This window comes from Coregonus clupeaformis, unplaced genomic scaffold (assembly GCF_020615455.1).
Source record: "Coregonus clupeaformis isolate EN_2021a unplaced genomic scaffold, ASM2061545v1 scaf2998, whole genome shotgun sequence".
In the NCBI taxonomy this organism is placed as follows: domain Eukaryota; kingdom Metazoa; phylum Chordata; class Actinopteri; order Salmoniformes; family Salmonidae; genus Coregonus; species Coregonus clupeaformis.
The window spans coordinates 27883-43099 of record NW_025536452.1 but is presented as its reverse complement, the minus strand read 5'-3'; the positions used below and the strand labels follow the sequence as shown (position 1 = coordinate 43099).

The window sequence follows — 15217 nt, the reverse complement described above, 5'->3', positions numbered from 1 at the left end:
CGTTCTAAACTCCCCCTTGTGATAGTGTGGCGGAATGACGCAATTTACCACAATCTGCCACCATCTACCACAAACGGTCGCGACATAAGCTCAAAACCTTTAATTGAGGAACCACTGTATGTCTCCCACAGTAGATCTATAGTCTCCTCAGCCTCCCTGAGTGTCTCTCTGATCTGATGGGACAGTAGAGAGAAGCAGAGGAGCAGAACATGATGATGATGATGATGATGTGTGTTTGGTCTTCTCTGCTCTAATGGACCAAAGCTCCCAGTGACTCCCTGTGGGTTCTGCTGCTGGAGCTGATCAGGCCTCTCAGGGGAACTCTACACACTCACACACACTCACCTGTCACCCTCAGGATCTGGGGATCACACACACACACGTATAGCTCCAGTAGACTGACATTATTGAGAGATAATGAAAGAGAGAGACCCTGCTCTACGTATTTTACTGGTTGTGACTCACTGACTCCGCCCCCGGTTAGAGGGGAATAAAGCAGCTCAGGAGTTAACACACACAGGACCTTTATTCACACACAGCAGAAGATGAACATGGGGATGAAATGTGGGAAAGGTAGATGAATGGTAGTTGTTCTGTAACGGACAGAAACAGAGGTAATGAATACACACATACCCTATGAGTACACCAGGGCACAAAGGCACAGATACAGAATCTTACAGAATATAGCAGTAATGACTGTATAGATTGCATACGCCACCTGCAGAGTATTACACCACACAGTAAACTCAGAGGGGCAACATGCAATAGACAATAGTAGTAACTAACTATGAAGAACAATATACACGTCACACAACTCACTTGGGCACGCACTCCATCCCACAAGTCCAGAGATATGAGTGAGTGGAGTTGTTGATGGGCAGAGACAGAGATGTTGCTCTCAGCCACTGCTTGTGGGAGACTGCAAGTGTTGTGTGACCCGCAGCGTCAAGAGGATAGGCAGATGTCCAGTCCCCGAGTAACCTCCCTAGCAACCTATCAGGGCACAGGTCATTCAGGTCAGAGAGAGTTTGAGAGGCAGGTTTATGGTGCCATCTAGACTGTCAGGCTCTGGTGGTGGGGGATAGGGAGTGGAGTGTGCAGCTCAAGGTTGTGAGGTGCTGATAACCGTCACTGGCGGGGAATTTGTAACAGATAATCTTCCTCATGTTAGCCTCTCCATCTCTCTCTCCTGTTGTTCCTGACTGAACAGAGGATCCTCTCTCACTTCCTCTATTTATCTCTGACATCATCACTAGAGGACAGTCTTCATTTATCAACAGTGTTTTATTCATTGACACACCTCACTGAAAACTACAGTCCTACACAACATCCATTTGTTAGAATAACACTACTGTACTGAACACAATGTGTATCTTCAACACAGTAGATAGAACCAAGCCAACATCAGCTGGTGTAGAATAGATCCACACTCTCTGAGTCTCCTCATCAACTCTCTCTGTCTCTGTGGTGAAGGTGTGACATCATCATCACACTGTAGAGGTCTGAGCTGATCTCTCTGTTTTATTCCAGTCTGGTTGAACAACTAATACATGATGATAGAGATCCCACTGGCAGACTGAAACAGATAGAGTTCATCATTCTCTCTCTTTCTCTTTCTCTCAGGTGTGCACATTGTCCAGAACATGTACGGCTGTGAGTGGGATGATGAGACTGGAGTCACAGAGGGGTTTGATCAGTTTGGATATGATGGAGAGGATTTCATAGCATTTGACCTGAAGACATTGACATGGATCGCTCCAACATCACAGGCACTTATCACCAAACACAAGTTGGACAGTAACAAGGCTTTAAATGAGCAGAATAAACACTACTACACCCAGACCTGCATTGAGTGGCTGAAGAAGTATCTGGACTATGGGAAGAGCACTCTGAAGAGGACAGGTACATAGACACTCTATATGACGTAGTAGATCCATTAAAACAGCAGTGATGATGTGATATTGCACTAAGGGATATCAAGGAATGTAGCTCAGTTGGTAGAGCATGGCGTTTGCAAAGCTAGGGTTGTGGGTTTGATTCCCACGGGGGGTCAGTATAAAAAAATACAAAAATAATGTATGCACTCACTAACTGTAAGTCGCTCTGGATAAGAGCGTCTGCTAAATGACTAAAATGTAAATGTAAATTTTACAATGCGTTGTATTGAAGTCACATGACATTGTTATTTTTCTCTCTTCTACCATGCTCTGTCATTTTCTCTCCCAACTCTTTCTCTGTGTGTCTGTCTATTCCTACAATATGCACTCTCTCTCTTTCCCTCCCATCCCCTTCTATTTACTACTCAACCTCCTCTCAACCCCCACCCTCTCCCTCCAGTTCCTCCTTCAGTGTCTCTGCTCCAGAAGACCCCCTCCTCTCCAGTGACCTGCCACGCTACAGGTTTCTACCCCAGTGGAGTCATGGTGTTCTGGCAGAAAGACGGACAAGATCACCATGAAGATGTGGAGTATGGAGAGACTCTCCCCAACGATGACGGAACCTTCCAGAAAAGCACCCACCTCACCGTGACGCCTGAGGAGAGGAAGAACAACAAGTATCAGTGTGTGGTTCAAGTCACTGGTATCAAGGACGACGTTATCAAGGTTCTGCCAGGTAAGAGGGAGAGATTAAAATATACCCAACCCTCCTACTGAATGTGCCCAATTTTGTTAATTTCTAAATTCACTCATCTGCTCAGTAACACTATCTTTCTGGCTGCATATTCCCTTTGACCTCCTGAACTTTTATTGACATTGACAGCGATGCTGCTTAGAGTTCATTTTCAATGAAAATGTACCATCTAGCACTATTGCCTGAATGCTCTGTTCTGATGATTACAGATGACCCAACCACCAACTTTGTCCCCATCATTGGAGGGGTGGTAGCTCTCCTCCTGGTCATCGCTGTTGTTGTTGGGGTCGTCATTTGGAAGAAGAAGAGCAAGAAAGGTGAGTGAGGAGAGAAAGACCTCTCTATATTCATATGTAGGCTACACTGTCATCTTAGATATTATCAGCAGTGTTTTAGTTAGTAGTTTAGAAGTAGTAGTCAAGTCATAGTACTGGTTTACAATCATGTGTTGTAGTTAGTGATGGTAGATGTATGTTTGATTTAATGATTCACATAAATAAAGAGTCATGTTGTCACTTAATGTATATGTGATGTCTGCAGTAGGATATGCAGTAGAAATACAGGATTCAGAATACTCTCAAACGGATGTTCTCTTGTAATATTCCACCAAACCAAGCTTTCAGAGTCAATAACAACATCACTTTCATCTCTGTGTTTCAGGCTTTGTTCAGACCAGCAGTAAGTGCCAACCTTCATGTTGTTCTCCATTCTGAAAAGATCGCAGATTTGTTTTGGTGTTGGACTGTATGATATCCATTTTAGAGTGTGGCGGTGTCTCTTTTCATTGTAGATTCTGGTTCAAACTTAGATGTCAATTGATGTAGCGAGTTAGTTATTATGGAAGGCTGCATTTACTGTGAACCATGCATTAGGAACTTGTGAATTAACCTGAACTCATTGATTATCTTGCAATCAGCCTTTTTTTTATAACATTGGGGTTTCATTTCTGTTTTAGCTTCCACACTGACTCTGACAACTCTGGGAAAGGTGCCCAGAAGATTTGAGAGACCTCTGCACTTCTGTAACATCAGAGTAAGTCACTTAAGGTGTCCTCATATTAATGAGCAAACTGATACAACCATTACCACACTGGTACACAGTCTTGCTGTCTATACTGTGTTTATGTGTGTGTAACCTCTCTCTCTTATGTGTTTTAGGAAGGAGCTGAAGAGGACAGCGACGAAATGGAAACAACAAACATTGAACTTCTCAAGAACATAACACACGTATACTTAGACACACATCAGTCTCACACACACCTGTCTCACACACACATACACACACACACACCACAGGAGGTTGGTGCCACCTTAATTGAGGAGAGCAGGCTTGTGGTAATGGCTTGAGTGGAATGGTACCAAATACATCAAACACATGGTTTCCATGTGTTTAATGCCATTCGATTTTCTCAGTTCCGGCCATTATTATGAGCTGTCCTCCCCTCAGCAGCCTCCTGTGATACACACACTATAAACACAGATCTATATAACAACAACACAATCTGCTGTCAAAAATATTATTTGGTGATTTTCATTTTAACAGTTTTACTTTAATTTAATCTATGGTTTGGCTTTTTAAAAGTTGTGCTGTAATTTTGTTGAATTATATAATGTAATATTGCCACTGTGTGAGGTTATCTCATTCTTAAAGGTATATTAGAATCAATGGAACACCATGAAAGTGTCTTTCTGGAAAGGGTTAGATTGTTGTGAGATGCTAAATTAAGATTTTAACTTAGATTATTCTACAAATAAAACATAAATTAGCTTGATTTTCCCTTAAGTGAAGCCATCAAAACAACATTTAACATTTAAAAGATATTGCTGTAAACTGGAAAAACATAACTATTATGTTTCAATGTGTAGTGTAGCTGAACATATGTGTATGTTTTAGTGGAATGACATACAGTAATTGTGTGACATGTTATAACTTTGCTCACACTTTAACTTGTTTAATTATGGCCGTAAACCAGACAAGGCCTATCCACATGTTCCATTTGTACATTTTTCTCTTTAACCGAAAGTGGCTTTATTGTTCTAGTTTTTTAGCTTTTATGATACGTTTGATTTCTGATATTTTTTGGCTAGTAGGTTCTGTAGAAATAAGTTGGTGATGGGGCAAGTTGAACAATGATTTTATTGGAAGTGTTTGTGCTTTGTACATTATGGATGCTCTGAAAACAGGATAGTAAATGTGATCCATTTAAGAGATACATAATCAACCAGCGAAACGACAAATTAGAGACCAAATTCATGCATTCTGTAATAATAATGTTCTTACACTTTTCAATAAAGTCCACAAAATTTGAATGAAAGTGTCATACTGGACCTTTTAATAATGTTTGCAGTAAGATATTATGTTCTAAACAGCAAAGGATTTGAAGTGAAACAATATCATTTTGTATATGGACTTATGAAAGGTGATGGGGTGGCAGGTCGGCTAGTGGTGAAGAGTATTGGGCCAGTAGCCGACTAGGTAAAAATCTGTCTGTGCCCTTGAGCAAGGCACTTAACCCTTATTGCTCCTGTAAATTGCTCTGGATTACAGCGTCTGATGACTAAAATGTCAAATGTAAATGTTTGATTAAAATGCTTCTTAAAAAGGGGGATAATCTCTACACTGTTTATTTTGTCATTATCATATGATACAGATTAGGATAAATCACTGCTAGTTTTCATTCTCTTCTAATCAGGGACTGATTCAGACCTGGAAAACCAGGTGAGTGAACTCTGGCCACTGAATCAATGACATTTATTGATCAATAAACAGCCATGCAGAAAAACTGAAGCAGTACATCGGCCTTCTAGGGCTGAAATGAATAGTGCTATAAAAACCTGTTGTACAGAATCCTGCCTGGCAACATGACATCGACGTTGGGTTCATTTTTAAATAGGCTACTGTTGATAATTAAGACTTTTATGGAAGGTGTTGTTATAAGGGATGCAATTATATTTGTATAATAACCAACTGGGACCTATACTATACTCCCTATGTAACTACTGCACACAATATTCATATCCACAGTGACTCATTTATCAAGCTGAGGAAATTAACATGGGAGCACTAGGCTACATCAGGTTGTATGGCAAATTCATTTAAGCGCCTTAGACCATGTCACATTAAAACGTCCTCTGATAGCACAAACATTGTGTTTGTAGAATTTAATTTGTACAATTAACTACAAAACTAGGGTGTAACTTTATTGTATGGTGCCAAAATATACATGGGTCCCGGGTAAACAATTATGCTGTAAACAGTGCTTGACTTGGGCAGGAGCTCACTGGAGCTGAGTACCGGCACCTGAAATGTTCTACTGCTTGAGCTCCTGTTCCTCTTATAGTAAATGATAATTTTATTCAAACATATTTTATTAAAGGGCAACAACATATCTAGAATGTTATTTATTCAAAAGCCTATTATATTGTTACAAAAGTATTGTGGAATTCCTACACCTAAATGTAAACAGTACCTGCACACAAAATGAGTACTGGCACATATTTCAGTCCAAGTGAAGCACTGACTGTAAACAACAAAGGGCATAAAGAAATAGCTACTCATTTTGGGTACTGTACTGTTTACATTTAGATGTAGGAGTTCCACAATATTTTTGTAACAATATAATAGGCTTTGAATAAATAACATTATAACTAGATATTAGATATTTTGTTGACCTGTATGAAAGATGTTTGAATACAATGCTTATTAAAATAGTGGATAATCTCTGCCCTATTTTGTCCTGAACATTATCATATGATACAGAGATTAGAATAAATAATGTTCTGTCTCTTCATTTGTCTGGAGGTCCACAGCACTGCTGCTTTTCCTGATTGCCTTCTAATTAGGGACTGATTCAGACCTGGAATGCCAATTGAGTGAACTCTGGCCAATGAATCAATGATCCATAAACTGCCAGGGAGAACAGAGCAGGTGGAGCAGTACTTCTGCCCTATAGGGTTGAATTGAATAGCCTATCATACCGTATTCACCAAGACCTGTTGCACTGAATCTTGCCTGGCAACAGATGACATCAATGTTGGTAGACTTGTATGGAATGTATTTGCTATAAGGGATGTAATTCTCTTTTTATAATAACATGCTGGGACCTACAGTATACTCCCCATGTAAGGACTGCACACACTATTCCACTATTCATATCAACAGTGACTCATTTATCAAACAGAGAAAATGAACATTATATGGGAGAAATAGGCTACTTCAGGTTTTATTGCAAATCCATTCCATTGATTTAAAACTTCATTTGATAGCACCAACATTTTGATTGTAACATTTAATTTGTATAATGAACTCCAACACTAAGATGGAAATGTACAGAATGGTGGCAACCAAAAGATACCCGGGCGAACACATCCGACTGGTTTGGGACATGTACTGTATTTGTGTTTCAGGAAACAGTTTGTTAGAGGCAGATACTCTAGATAAAATGATAAGGACTTTACTTCCTCCAACTGTTGGTTATGAGGTTATGTTATTTGACACTTTTGTATGCAAACATATTTGACTTATCCTCTTCAAGTTACAACGTTGTCATGTCATAATTGATTTAACGTGTATTTTCACAAGTCTCAACAGACTACAGAGAAAATAAAAGTCAAGGTTTGTAGTATTGTATTAAACAATCCTACAAACCTTTTCCAATGACTGGCACTGGGAAATAACTGGTAGATTCTCATATAACAGTGTTCCCCAACTGGCGGCCCATGGTTGATTTTAAAATTTTGGTACATAAAATACTTTAAAAACACCAGCAAATCAGCTCCAAGTGATTTTAATTTGGGAAAACTGTTTCAAAGTATTCCCACGCATAATAGAGAGATATACACTGAGTGTACAAAACATTAGGACCACCTTCCTAATATTGAGTTACACCCCCTTTTGCCATCGGAACAGCCTCAATTCATCATGGACTCTACAAGGTGTCGAAAGCGTTCCATAGGGATTCTGGCTGATGTTGACTCCAATGCTTCGCACAGTTGTGTCATGTTGGTTGGATGTCCTTTGGGTGGTGGACCATTCTTGATTCACACGGGAAACTGTTGAGTGTGAAAACCCCAGCAGCGCTGCAGTTCTTGACACACTCAAACCAGTGCGCCTGGCACCTACTACCGTACCCCGTTCAAAGGCGTTTAAATATTTTTCTTGCCCATTCACCCTCTGAATGGCACACACACAATCCATGTTCCAAGGCTTTAAAATTATTATTTAACCTGTCTCCTCCCATTCAGCTACACTGATTGAAGTGGATTTAACAAGTGATATCAATAAGGGATCATAGCTTTCACCTGGATTCACCTGGTCAGACTAGGTCATGGAAAGAGAAGGTGTTCCTAATGTTTTACACTCAGTGTATGTGATCGTATACAAATGTAAGCCAGGTTTGAAATGATTATGTTTTAGTCAAATATATGTTTGTGCTTCTTGCGGTCAATTTGCAGTCTAGAAATTATTTTTTTATTTTGTTTCCGGCCCCCTGACCATCCACTCAAGAAAACATCTAGTTGATAATCCCTGTACATTTGACTTGGACTGGTAACAGTTGCAGCAAATTGTGATTTTTCTTTGGGACATAAACATTGTTTGGCATGTAAGATCTTCAGGTTAAACAATAGAGGCCAGAGTATACAGTTTGAAAACTGTCTTTATTTGGAGCAGTGTTGGGATCAGTTGAGAGAGAACACAGTGTGCCTGTGTGGGTGTGGAAACTGATCTGGGATCAGAACATGCCTTTCCTGTAGCGGTGGATCAGCTCTGAAACGTCCTCCTTACACACCTTTATCCAGCCGTCCTCTTGCATGGTACACTGGACAAACACACAGACACAGTTACACATACATGCATTTAAAATACATACATTCATTTAAAGGTATTGTTTACATGTTATTTTCCTATGGCTTCAGCATATGGTCCTCTGTAGCTCAGCTGGTAGAGCACGGCGCTTGTAACGCCAAGGTAGTGGGTTCGATCCCCGGGACCACCCATACACAAAAATGTATGCACGCATGACTGTAAGTCGCTTTGGATAAAAGCGTCTGCTAAATGGCATATTATATGACTACTTTCTAATATGGATAAAGCCTTATAAGATTATAATTGAATATTTAGTTATAACCTCTTACATGGAATTCACACCTGGAATTTACACAACAAACACCTACAGTGCCTTCGGAAAGTATTCAGACCACTTGACGTTTTCCACATTTTAAAATGGATTCATCTACACACAATACCCCATAATGACAAAGCAAAAACAGGTTTTTAGAAATGCTTGCAAATGTATAAAAAAAAAAAAACAGAAATACCTTATTTACATAAGTATTCAGACCCTTTGCTATGAGACTCGAAATTCAGCTCAGGTGCATCCTGTTTTCATTGATCATCCTTGAGATGTTTCTACAACTTGATTGGAGTCCACCTGTAGTTAATTCAATTGATTGGACATATATAAGATCCCAAGGTTGACATTGCATGCCAGAGCAAAAACCAAGCCATGAGGTCGAAATAATTGTCCGTAGAGCTCCGAGACAGGATTGTGTCGAGGCACAGATCTGGGGAAGGGTACCAAAATATTTCTGCAGCATTGAAGGTCCCCAAGAACACAGTGGCCTCCATCATTCATAAATTTTAGAAGTTTGGAACCATCAAGACTCTTCCTAGAGTTGGCCGCCCGGCCAAACTGAGCAATCGGGGGAGAATGGCCTTGGTCTGGGAGGTGACCAAGAACCCGATGGTCACTCCGACAGAGCTCCAGAGTTCCTCTGTGGAGATGGGAGAACCTTCCAGAAGGACAACCATCTCTGCAGCACTCCACCAATCAGGCCTTTATGGTAGAGTGGCCAGACAGAAGCCACTCCTCAGTAAAAGGCACATGACAGCCCGCTTGGAGTTTGCCAAAAGGCACCTAAAGACTCTCAGACCATGAGAAACAAGATTCCCTGGTCTGATGAAACCAAGATTGAACTCTTTGGCCTGAATGCCAAGCGTCACATCTGGAGGAAACCTGGCACCATCCCTACGATGAAGCATGGTGGTGGCGGCATCATGCTGTGGGATGTTTTTCAGCGGCAGGGACTGGGAGACTAGTCAGGATCGAGGGAAAGATGAACAGAGCAAAGTACAGAGAGATCCTTGATGAAAACCTGCTCCAGAGTGCTCAGGACCTTAGACTGGGGCGAAGGTTCACCTTCCAACAGGACAACGACCCTAAGCACACAGCCAAGACAATGCAGGAGTGGCTTCGGGACAAGTCTCTGAATGTCCTTGAGTGGCCCAGCCAGAGTCCGGACTTGAACCCGATCAAACATCTCTGGAGAGACCTGAAAATAAATAGATGTGCAGCAACACTCCCCATCTAACCTGACAGAGCTTGAGAGGATATGCAGAGAAGAATGGGAGAAACTCCCCAAATACAGGTGTGCCAAGTTTGTAGTGTCATACCAAATAAGACTCGAGGCTGTAATCGCTGCCAAAGGTGCTTCAACAAAGTACTGAGTAAAGGGTCTGAATACTTATGTAAATGTCATATTACCGTTACTTATTTTTAATACATTTGCAAACATTTCTAAAAACCAGTTTCTGCTTTGTCATTATGGTGTATTTTGATGTGGAAGGGTAAAATTGATGAGGGGGAAAAAATAATACATTATAGAATAAGGCTGTAACCTAACAAAATGTGGAAAAAGTCAAGAGGTCTGAATACTTTCCGAATGCAATCTATCTATGTTTCTTCACATGGTCTCACATGAACTGCCTTAGTGAAATCATAATCGTTATAGAATGAGTATAGGTTTAGAACAAGGTCACTCACGGTTGACAACCCCTCCAGAGTAGGCGTCTCTGTGTGTGGCGTGGGTGATACCGCGGCGACCCAGCTCGTACGCCTCCTCTACCGTCATGTCCTCACGGTAGCCGCTGTCAACCACCCCGTACGCATAGCTGCTACCACAACCAGTAGAGAACATATGACCAGAGAGACGTGTGGCGTTGTCATCCACGTAGTACAAACCAGGACCCTGGACAGCAAGACACAAATATATTGAAACTCATCAACAGACGTGACAATTGGAGGCACTCAAATGGTACTGCAAAATGTTGGGTACCATAAGGATGAAAATGTAGGCTTTCAAATAAACACACACACCACACACACACACCACACACACACCACACACATATACCACACACACACACCACACACACACCACACACACACCACACACACACACACCACACACACACATATCACACACACACCACACACATACCACACACACACACACCACACACACACATACCACACACACACCACACACACACCACACACACACATATACCACACACACACACCACACACACACACATACCACACACACACCACACACACACACACGCACCTTCCACTCCTTACTCCCACCCACCCTGTACCTTATTGTCCCAACCAATGATCATGCTGCCCATGGAGAGGCCCATGCCCCTGTAGCCCAGCATCATGTTACACAGCAGCTTAGAGGCAGCAGACACTGAGATCCTCTGCTTGTTCCTCAGTTTGTACAGCCTGAGACACAAAGAGATGGAGGGTCAGTCACTGTATGAGACAAGGCAGTCAGAGTGCTAACACACTGGTTTATTCCAGATACATGTTAACACCCCAGATACATAAAGGGTCAAGGCATTAATGTGGCTTAGAAGCAGACCAAGAAGACTAAGATAGGGAGAGGGCGAGTCAGCATTATGACAAAACATTAAGTAGATGGTAACCACAAAGTCACTGGTTGATACTGATATGGTTGTGAGCTGATTACTTTATGTCCCATGCATTTGTTATGAGTGTAAGGAAATTGATTGGCAAATGTTCTCTTAATCCAACCCTTGCCCATAAGCCTGATTTACACAGACAGGCATTGTTGATTGTGATATTAACACCATGTAACTGTATAGCGGGACTCAATCCCACAGAGACAAGCTCCAACAGACCTGCACTCCTTAGCCAGCAGTCTCTCCCAGTACTGGCAGTCAGCAGCACTGCCGGACATGGTCCCCAGCAGGTAAGGGTTGATCTCTATCACCTTGTTAGCCTCCTTCGACGCTACAGGGAAAGATAAATACATGGCAACAGGGTGGTTAGACAAAGTGGTTAGAGAATGATTGCTTTATGTTTGGTTATAGATCTCTGGGGAACTGCGATCCATTCTACATCTGGCGGTGTCGGATATGTCTACGACTGCTTCTGGAACAGAAATCTAATGGACCAACTCAAGGCTAATCACATCAACCTTCCAAGGTAAATCACATCAAAATGGATGATCTTACAATCACCACTTGTAGATTTGGTTTAGTACTCACAATACAGTAGGCAGTTATAGTAGTAACAGCAGTATGTAATAGATCCTTTATAGCTCAGTTGGTAGAGCATGGTGCTTGTAACGCCAGGGTAGTGGGTGCTATTCCCAGGACCACCCATATGTAAAATGTATGCATGCATGACTGTAAGTCGCTTTGGATAAAGGGTCTGCTAAATGTCATATATACAGTATACAGTGAGGGAAAAAAGTATTTGATCCCCTGCTGATTTTGTACGTTTGCCCACTGACAAAGACATGATCAGTCTATAATTTTAATGGTAGGTTTATTTGAACAGTGAGAGACAGAATAACAACAAAAAAATCCAGAAAAACGCATGTCAAAAATGTTATAAATTGATTTGCATTTTAATGAGGGAAATAAGTATTTGACCCCTCTGCAAAACATGACTTAGTACTTGGTGGCAAAACCCTTGTTGGCAATCACAGAGGTCAGACATTTCTTGTAGTTGGCCACCAGGTTTGCACACATCTCAGGAGGGATTTTGTCCCACTCCTCTTTGCAGATCTTCTCCGAGTCATTAAGGTTTCAAGGCTGACGTTTGGCAACTCGAACCTTCAGCTCCCTCCACAGATTTTGGCTAGGCCACTCCAGGACCATAATGTGCTTCTTCTTGAGCCACTCCTTTGTTGCCTTGGCCGTGTGTTTTGGGTCATTGTCATGCTGGAATACCCATCCATTACCCATTTTCAATGCCCTGGCTGAGGGAAGGAGGTTCTCACCCAAGATTTGACGGTACATGGCCCCGTCCATCGTCCCTTTGATGCGGTGAAGTTGTCCTGTCCCCTTAGCAGAAAAACAATCCCAAAGCATAATGTTTCCACCTCCATGTTTAACGGTGGGGATGGTGTTCTTGGGGTCATAGGCAGCATTCCTCCTCCTCCAAACACGGCGAGTTGAGTTGATGCCAAAGAGCTCGATTTTGGACCACAACACTTTCACCCAGTTCTCCTCTGAATCATTCAGATGTTCATTGGCAAACTTTAGACGGCCCTGTATATGTGCTTTCTTGAGCAGGGGGACCTTGCGGGCACTGCAGGATTTCAGTCCTTCACGGCGTAGTGTGTTACCAATTGTTTTCTTGGTGACTATGGTCCCAGCTGCCTTGAGATCATTGACAAGATCCTCCCATGTAGTTCTGGGCTGATTCCTCACCGTTCTCATGATCATTGCAACTCCACGAGGTGAGATCTTGCATGGAGCCCCAGGCCGAGGGAGATTGACAGTTATTTTGTGTTTCTTCCATTTGCGAATAATTGCACCAACTGTTGTCACCTTCTCACCAAGCTGCTTGGCGATGGTCTTGTAGCCCATTCCAGCCTTGTGTAGGTCTACAATCTTGTCCCTGACATCCTTGGAGAGCTCTTTGGTCTTGGCCATGGTGGAGAGTATGGAATCTAATTGATTGATTGCTTCTGTGGACAGGTGTCTTTTATACAGGTTACGAACTGGGATTAGGAGCACTCCCTTTAAGAGTGTGCTCCTAATCTCAGCTCATTACCTGTATAAAAGACACCTGGGAGCCAGAAATCTTTCTGATTGAGAGGGGGTCAAATACTTATTTCCCTCATTAAAATGCAAATCAATTTATAACATTTTTGACATGCGTTTTTCTGGATGTTTTTGTTGTTATTCTGTCTCTCACTGTTCAAATAAACCTACCATTAAAATTATAGACTGATCATTTCTTTGTCAGTGGGCAAACATACAATATCAGCAGGGGATCAAATACTTTTTTCCCTCACTGTATATGTTATTACTGTGTATAGGTGTTGTTGGATGAACACAAGCATATGACAGAAATGAGAGATTAATAGCACATTTTCTTAAATTATAAATCTGAACCACATGCAACCAAGACTCTGTAAGGCTGATGGGGTGAAGTGGTTTTGGTTATCAAGGAAAGCTAATCCCTATAGAATGTGATGTTTACCAATGTAGCTGCCAGCTGAGGCCCTGGAGTCCACAGCCACAATGACACCATGGCGAAATTTGAAAGCCAGTGTAGTAGTACCATGGTTCAGATCTATGGACACACCACCTTCACGGCTGCATGACTTGAGGAACCCTGAGGGCTAGAGAGAAAGAGAGCAATATAGAGGGGAACTGAGAAATGGATTAATCCAATCGTTTAAAAATGAGTGAGACAGCAGCTCTTGTTATCATATTTTCACGAGTGTGTGCGCGCGTGTATGCTTGTGCGTGCGTGCGTAAAAACGTGCTTGAGGTGAGTTGTGCTTGTCCATTGAACCATGCGTAATGCTCTAGTTCACTAATGTATGTAGTCTAATGTAGTCAATCATATCATTGTCACAGAAGAAACAGAAACTACACGCAGATAGACGCGTAAAATGGATTTTGGCACATACCCAAGATCACGGTCTCCTTTAACAATCTAATATGAAGACTAATGGATGCGTTGAATTTTTAAAATATAATATCATTAATTCATTTTCCAATATGTCTTATAATAAAAGAATAGGATACTCACATCCACTCCAACGGGAACAGCAAATTGCTGATTCGGTCGGTCGATAAGATGCCCTACTCCTGTTCCAAGAATCTGCCCACGAAGTTCCGAGTGGGACTTATAACCACTTACATCGAAAAGGGCCATAATGATTCAATCAAATATACGAATGTAGGCTAAAATATAAGAATGTAAACTAGCTCTTCACTAAAAATGCAGTCTTACTTCACTCGGTTGCATCAAGGAAATGTCTTTCCTTACAATGCATACGAAACCGAAAGGGTTTTTAAGGTAACTTCTCATTCGTGATCGAAAAAGTTACCAACACAGTATCTATAGGCTAATGTTCGTAATTGCGCATCCGAAGTAGTATTTGACAATAGCCTAGCCAAGCATATAGTCATACGGATAAACAATTGTTAACAGTCTTGAAGTTTTGCCATAATATATGACAACAATATACAGTAAATTGAGTGTAAATGTATCACACATTAAGCCAATCACAGAGCATTATTTGTGGTGTCATCATTAGTAAATATGGAGAATTACCTGTGGGAGAACTATTGTTTCACAATTTGAAACATTTTAAATATCTAAATCCCCTGGAAAGCAATAGCAGGCGTATTCTTCATTGGTGAACCATGGCAAGAATATTAAAAACACATCAAAATGAAGATGCTGTGAGCTGAAAATGTGCTAAAAGGAAAAGGGAAAACTAAAAGTGAGGAGGGAAAACTCAAA

General features: G+C 41.5%; 2 protein-coding genes across 2 annotated transcripts; one reads left to right on the top strand and one right to left on the bottom strand.

The window, feature by feature from the left end:
* Positions 1-1596: 1596 nt before the first annotated feature.
* LOC123489392 (BOLA class I histocompatibility antigen, alpha chain BL3-7-like) lies at positions 1597-3822 on the top strand. The gene is made up of 5 exons (XM_045220000.1): positions 1597-1902; positions 2338-2613; positions 2841-2948; positions 3292-3663; positions 3789-3822. Exons 1-4 carry the CDS (start codon positions 1644-1646, stop codon positions 3342-3344), a joined length of 696 nt encoding a protein of 231 aa, XP_045075935.1. The 5' UTR covers positions 1597-1643; the 3' UTR covers positions 3345-3663; positions 3789-3822.
* Positions 3823-8269: 4447 nt separating this feature from the next.
* On the bottom strand, positions 8270-14730 carry LOC121586459 (proteasome subunit beta type-8-like). The gene is made up of 7 exons (XM_045219999.1): positions 14498-14730; positions 13940-14081; positions 11620-11731; positions 11071-11200; positions 10454-10658; positions 9044-9045; positions 8270-8449 (listed from the first exon to the last, which is right to left on the bottom strand). The coding sequence occupies exons 1-7, from the start codon at positions 14621-14623 to the stop codon at positions 8363-8365; spliced, it is 804 nt and encodes a 267-aa protein (XP_045075934.1). The 5' UTR covers positions 14624-14730; the 3' UTR covers positions 8270-8362.
* Positions 14731-15217: the final 487 nt, after the last annotated feature.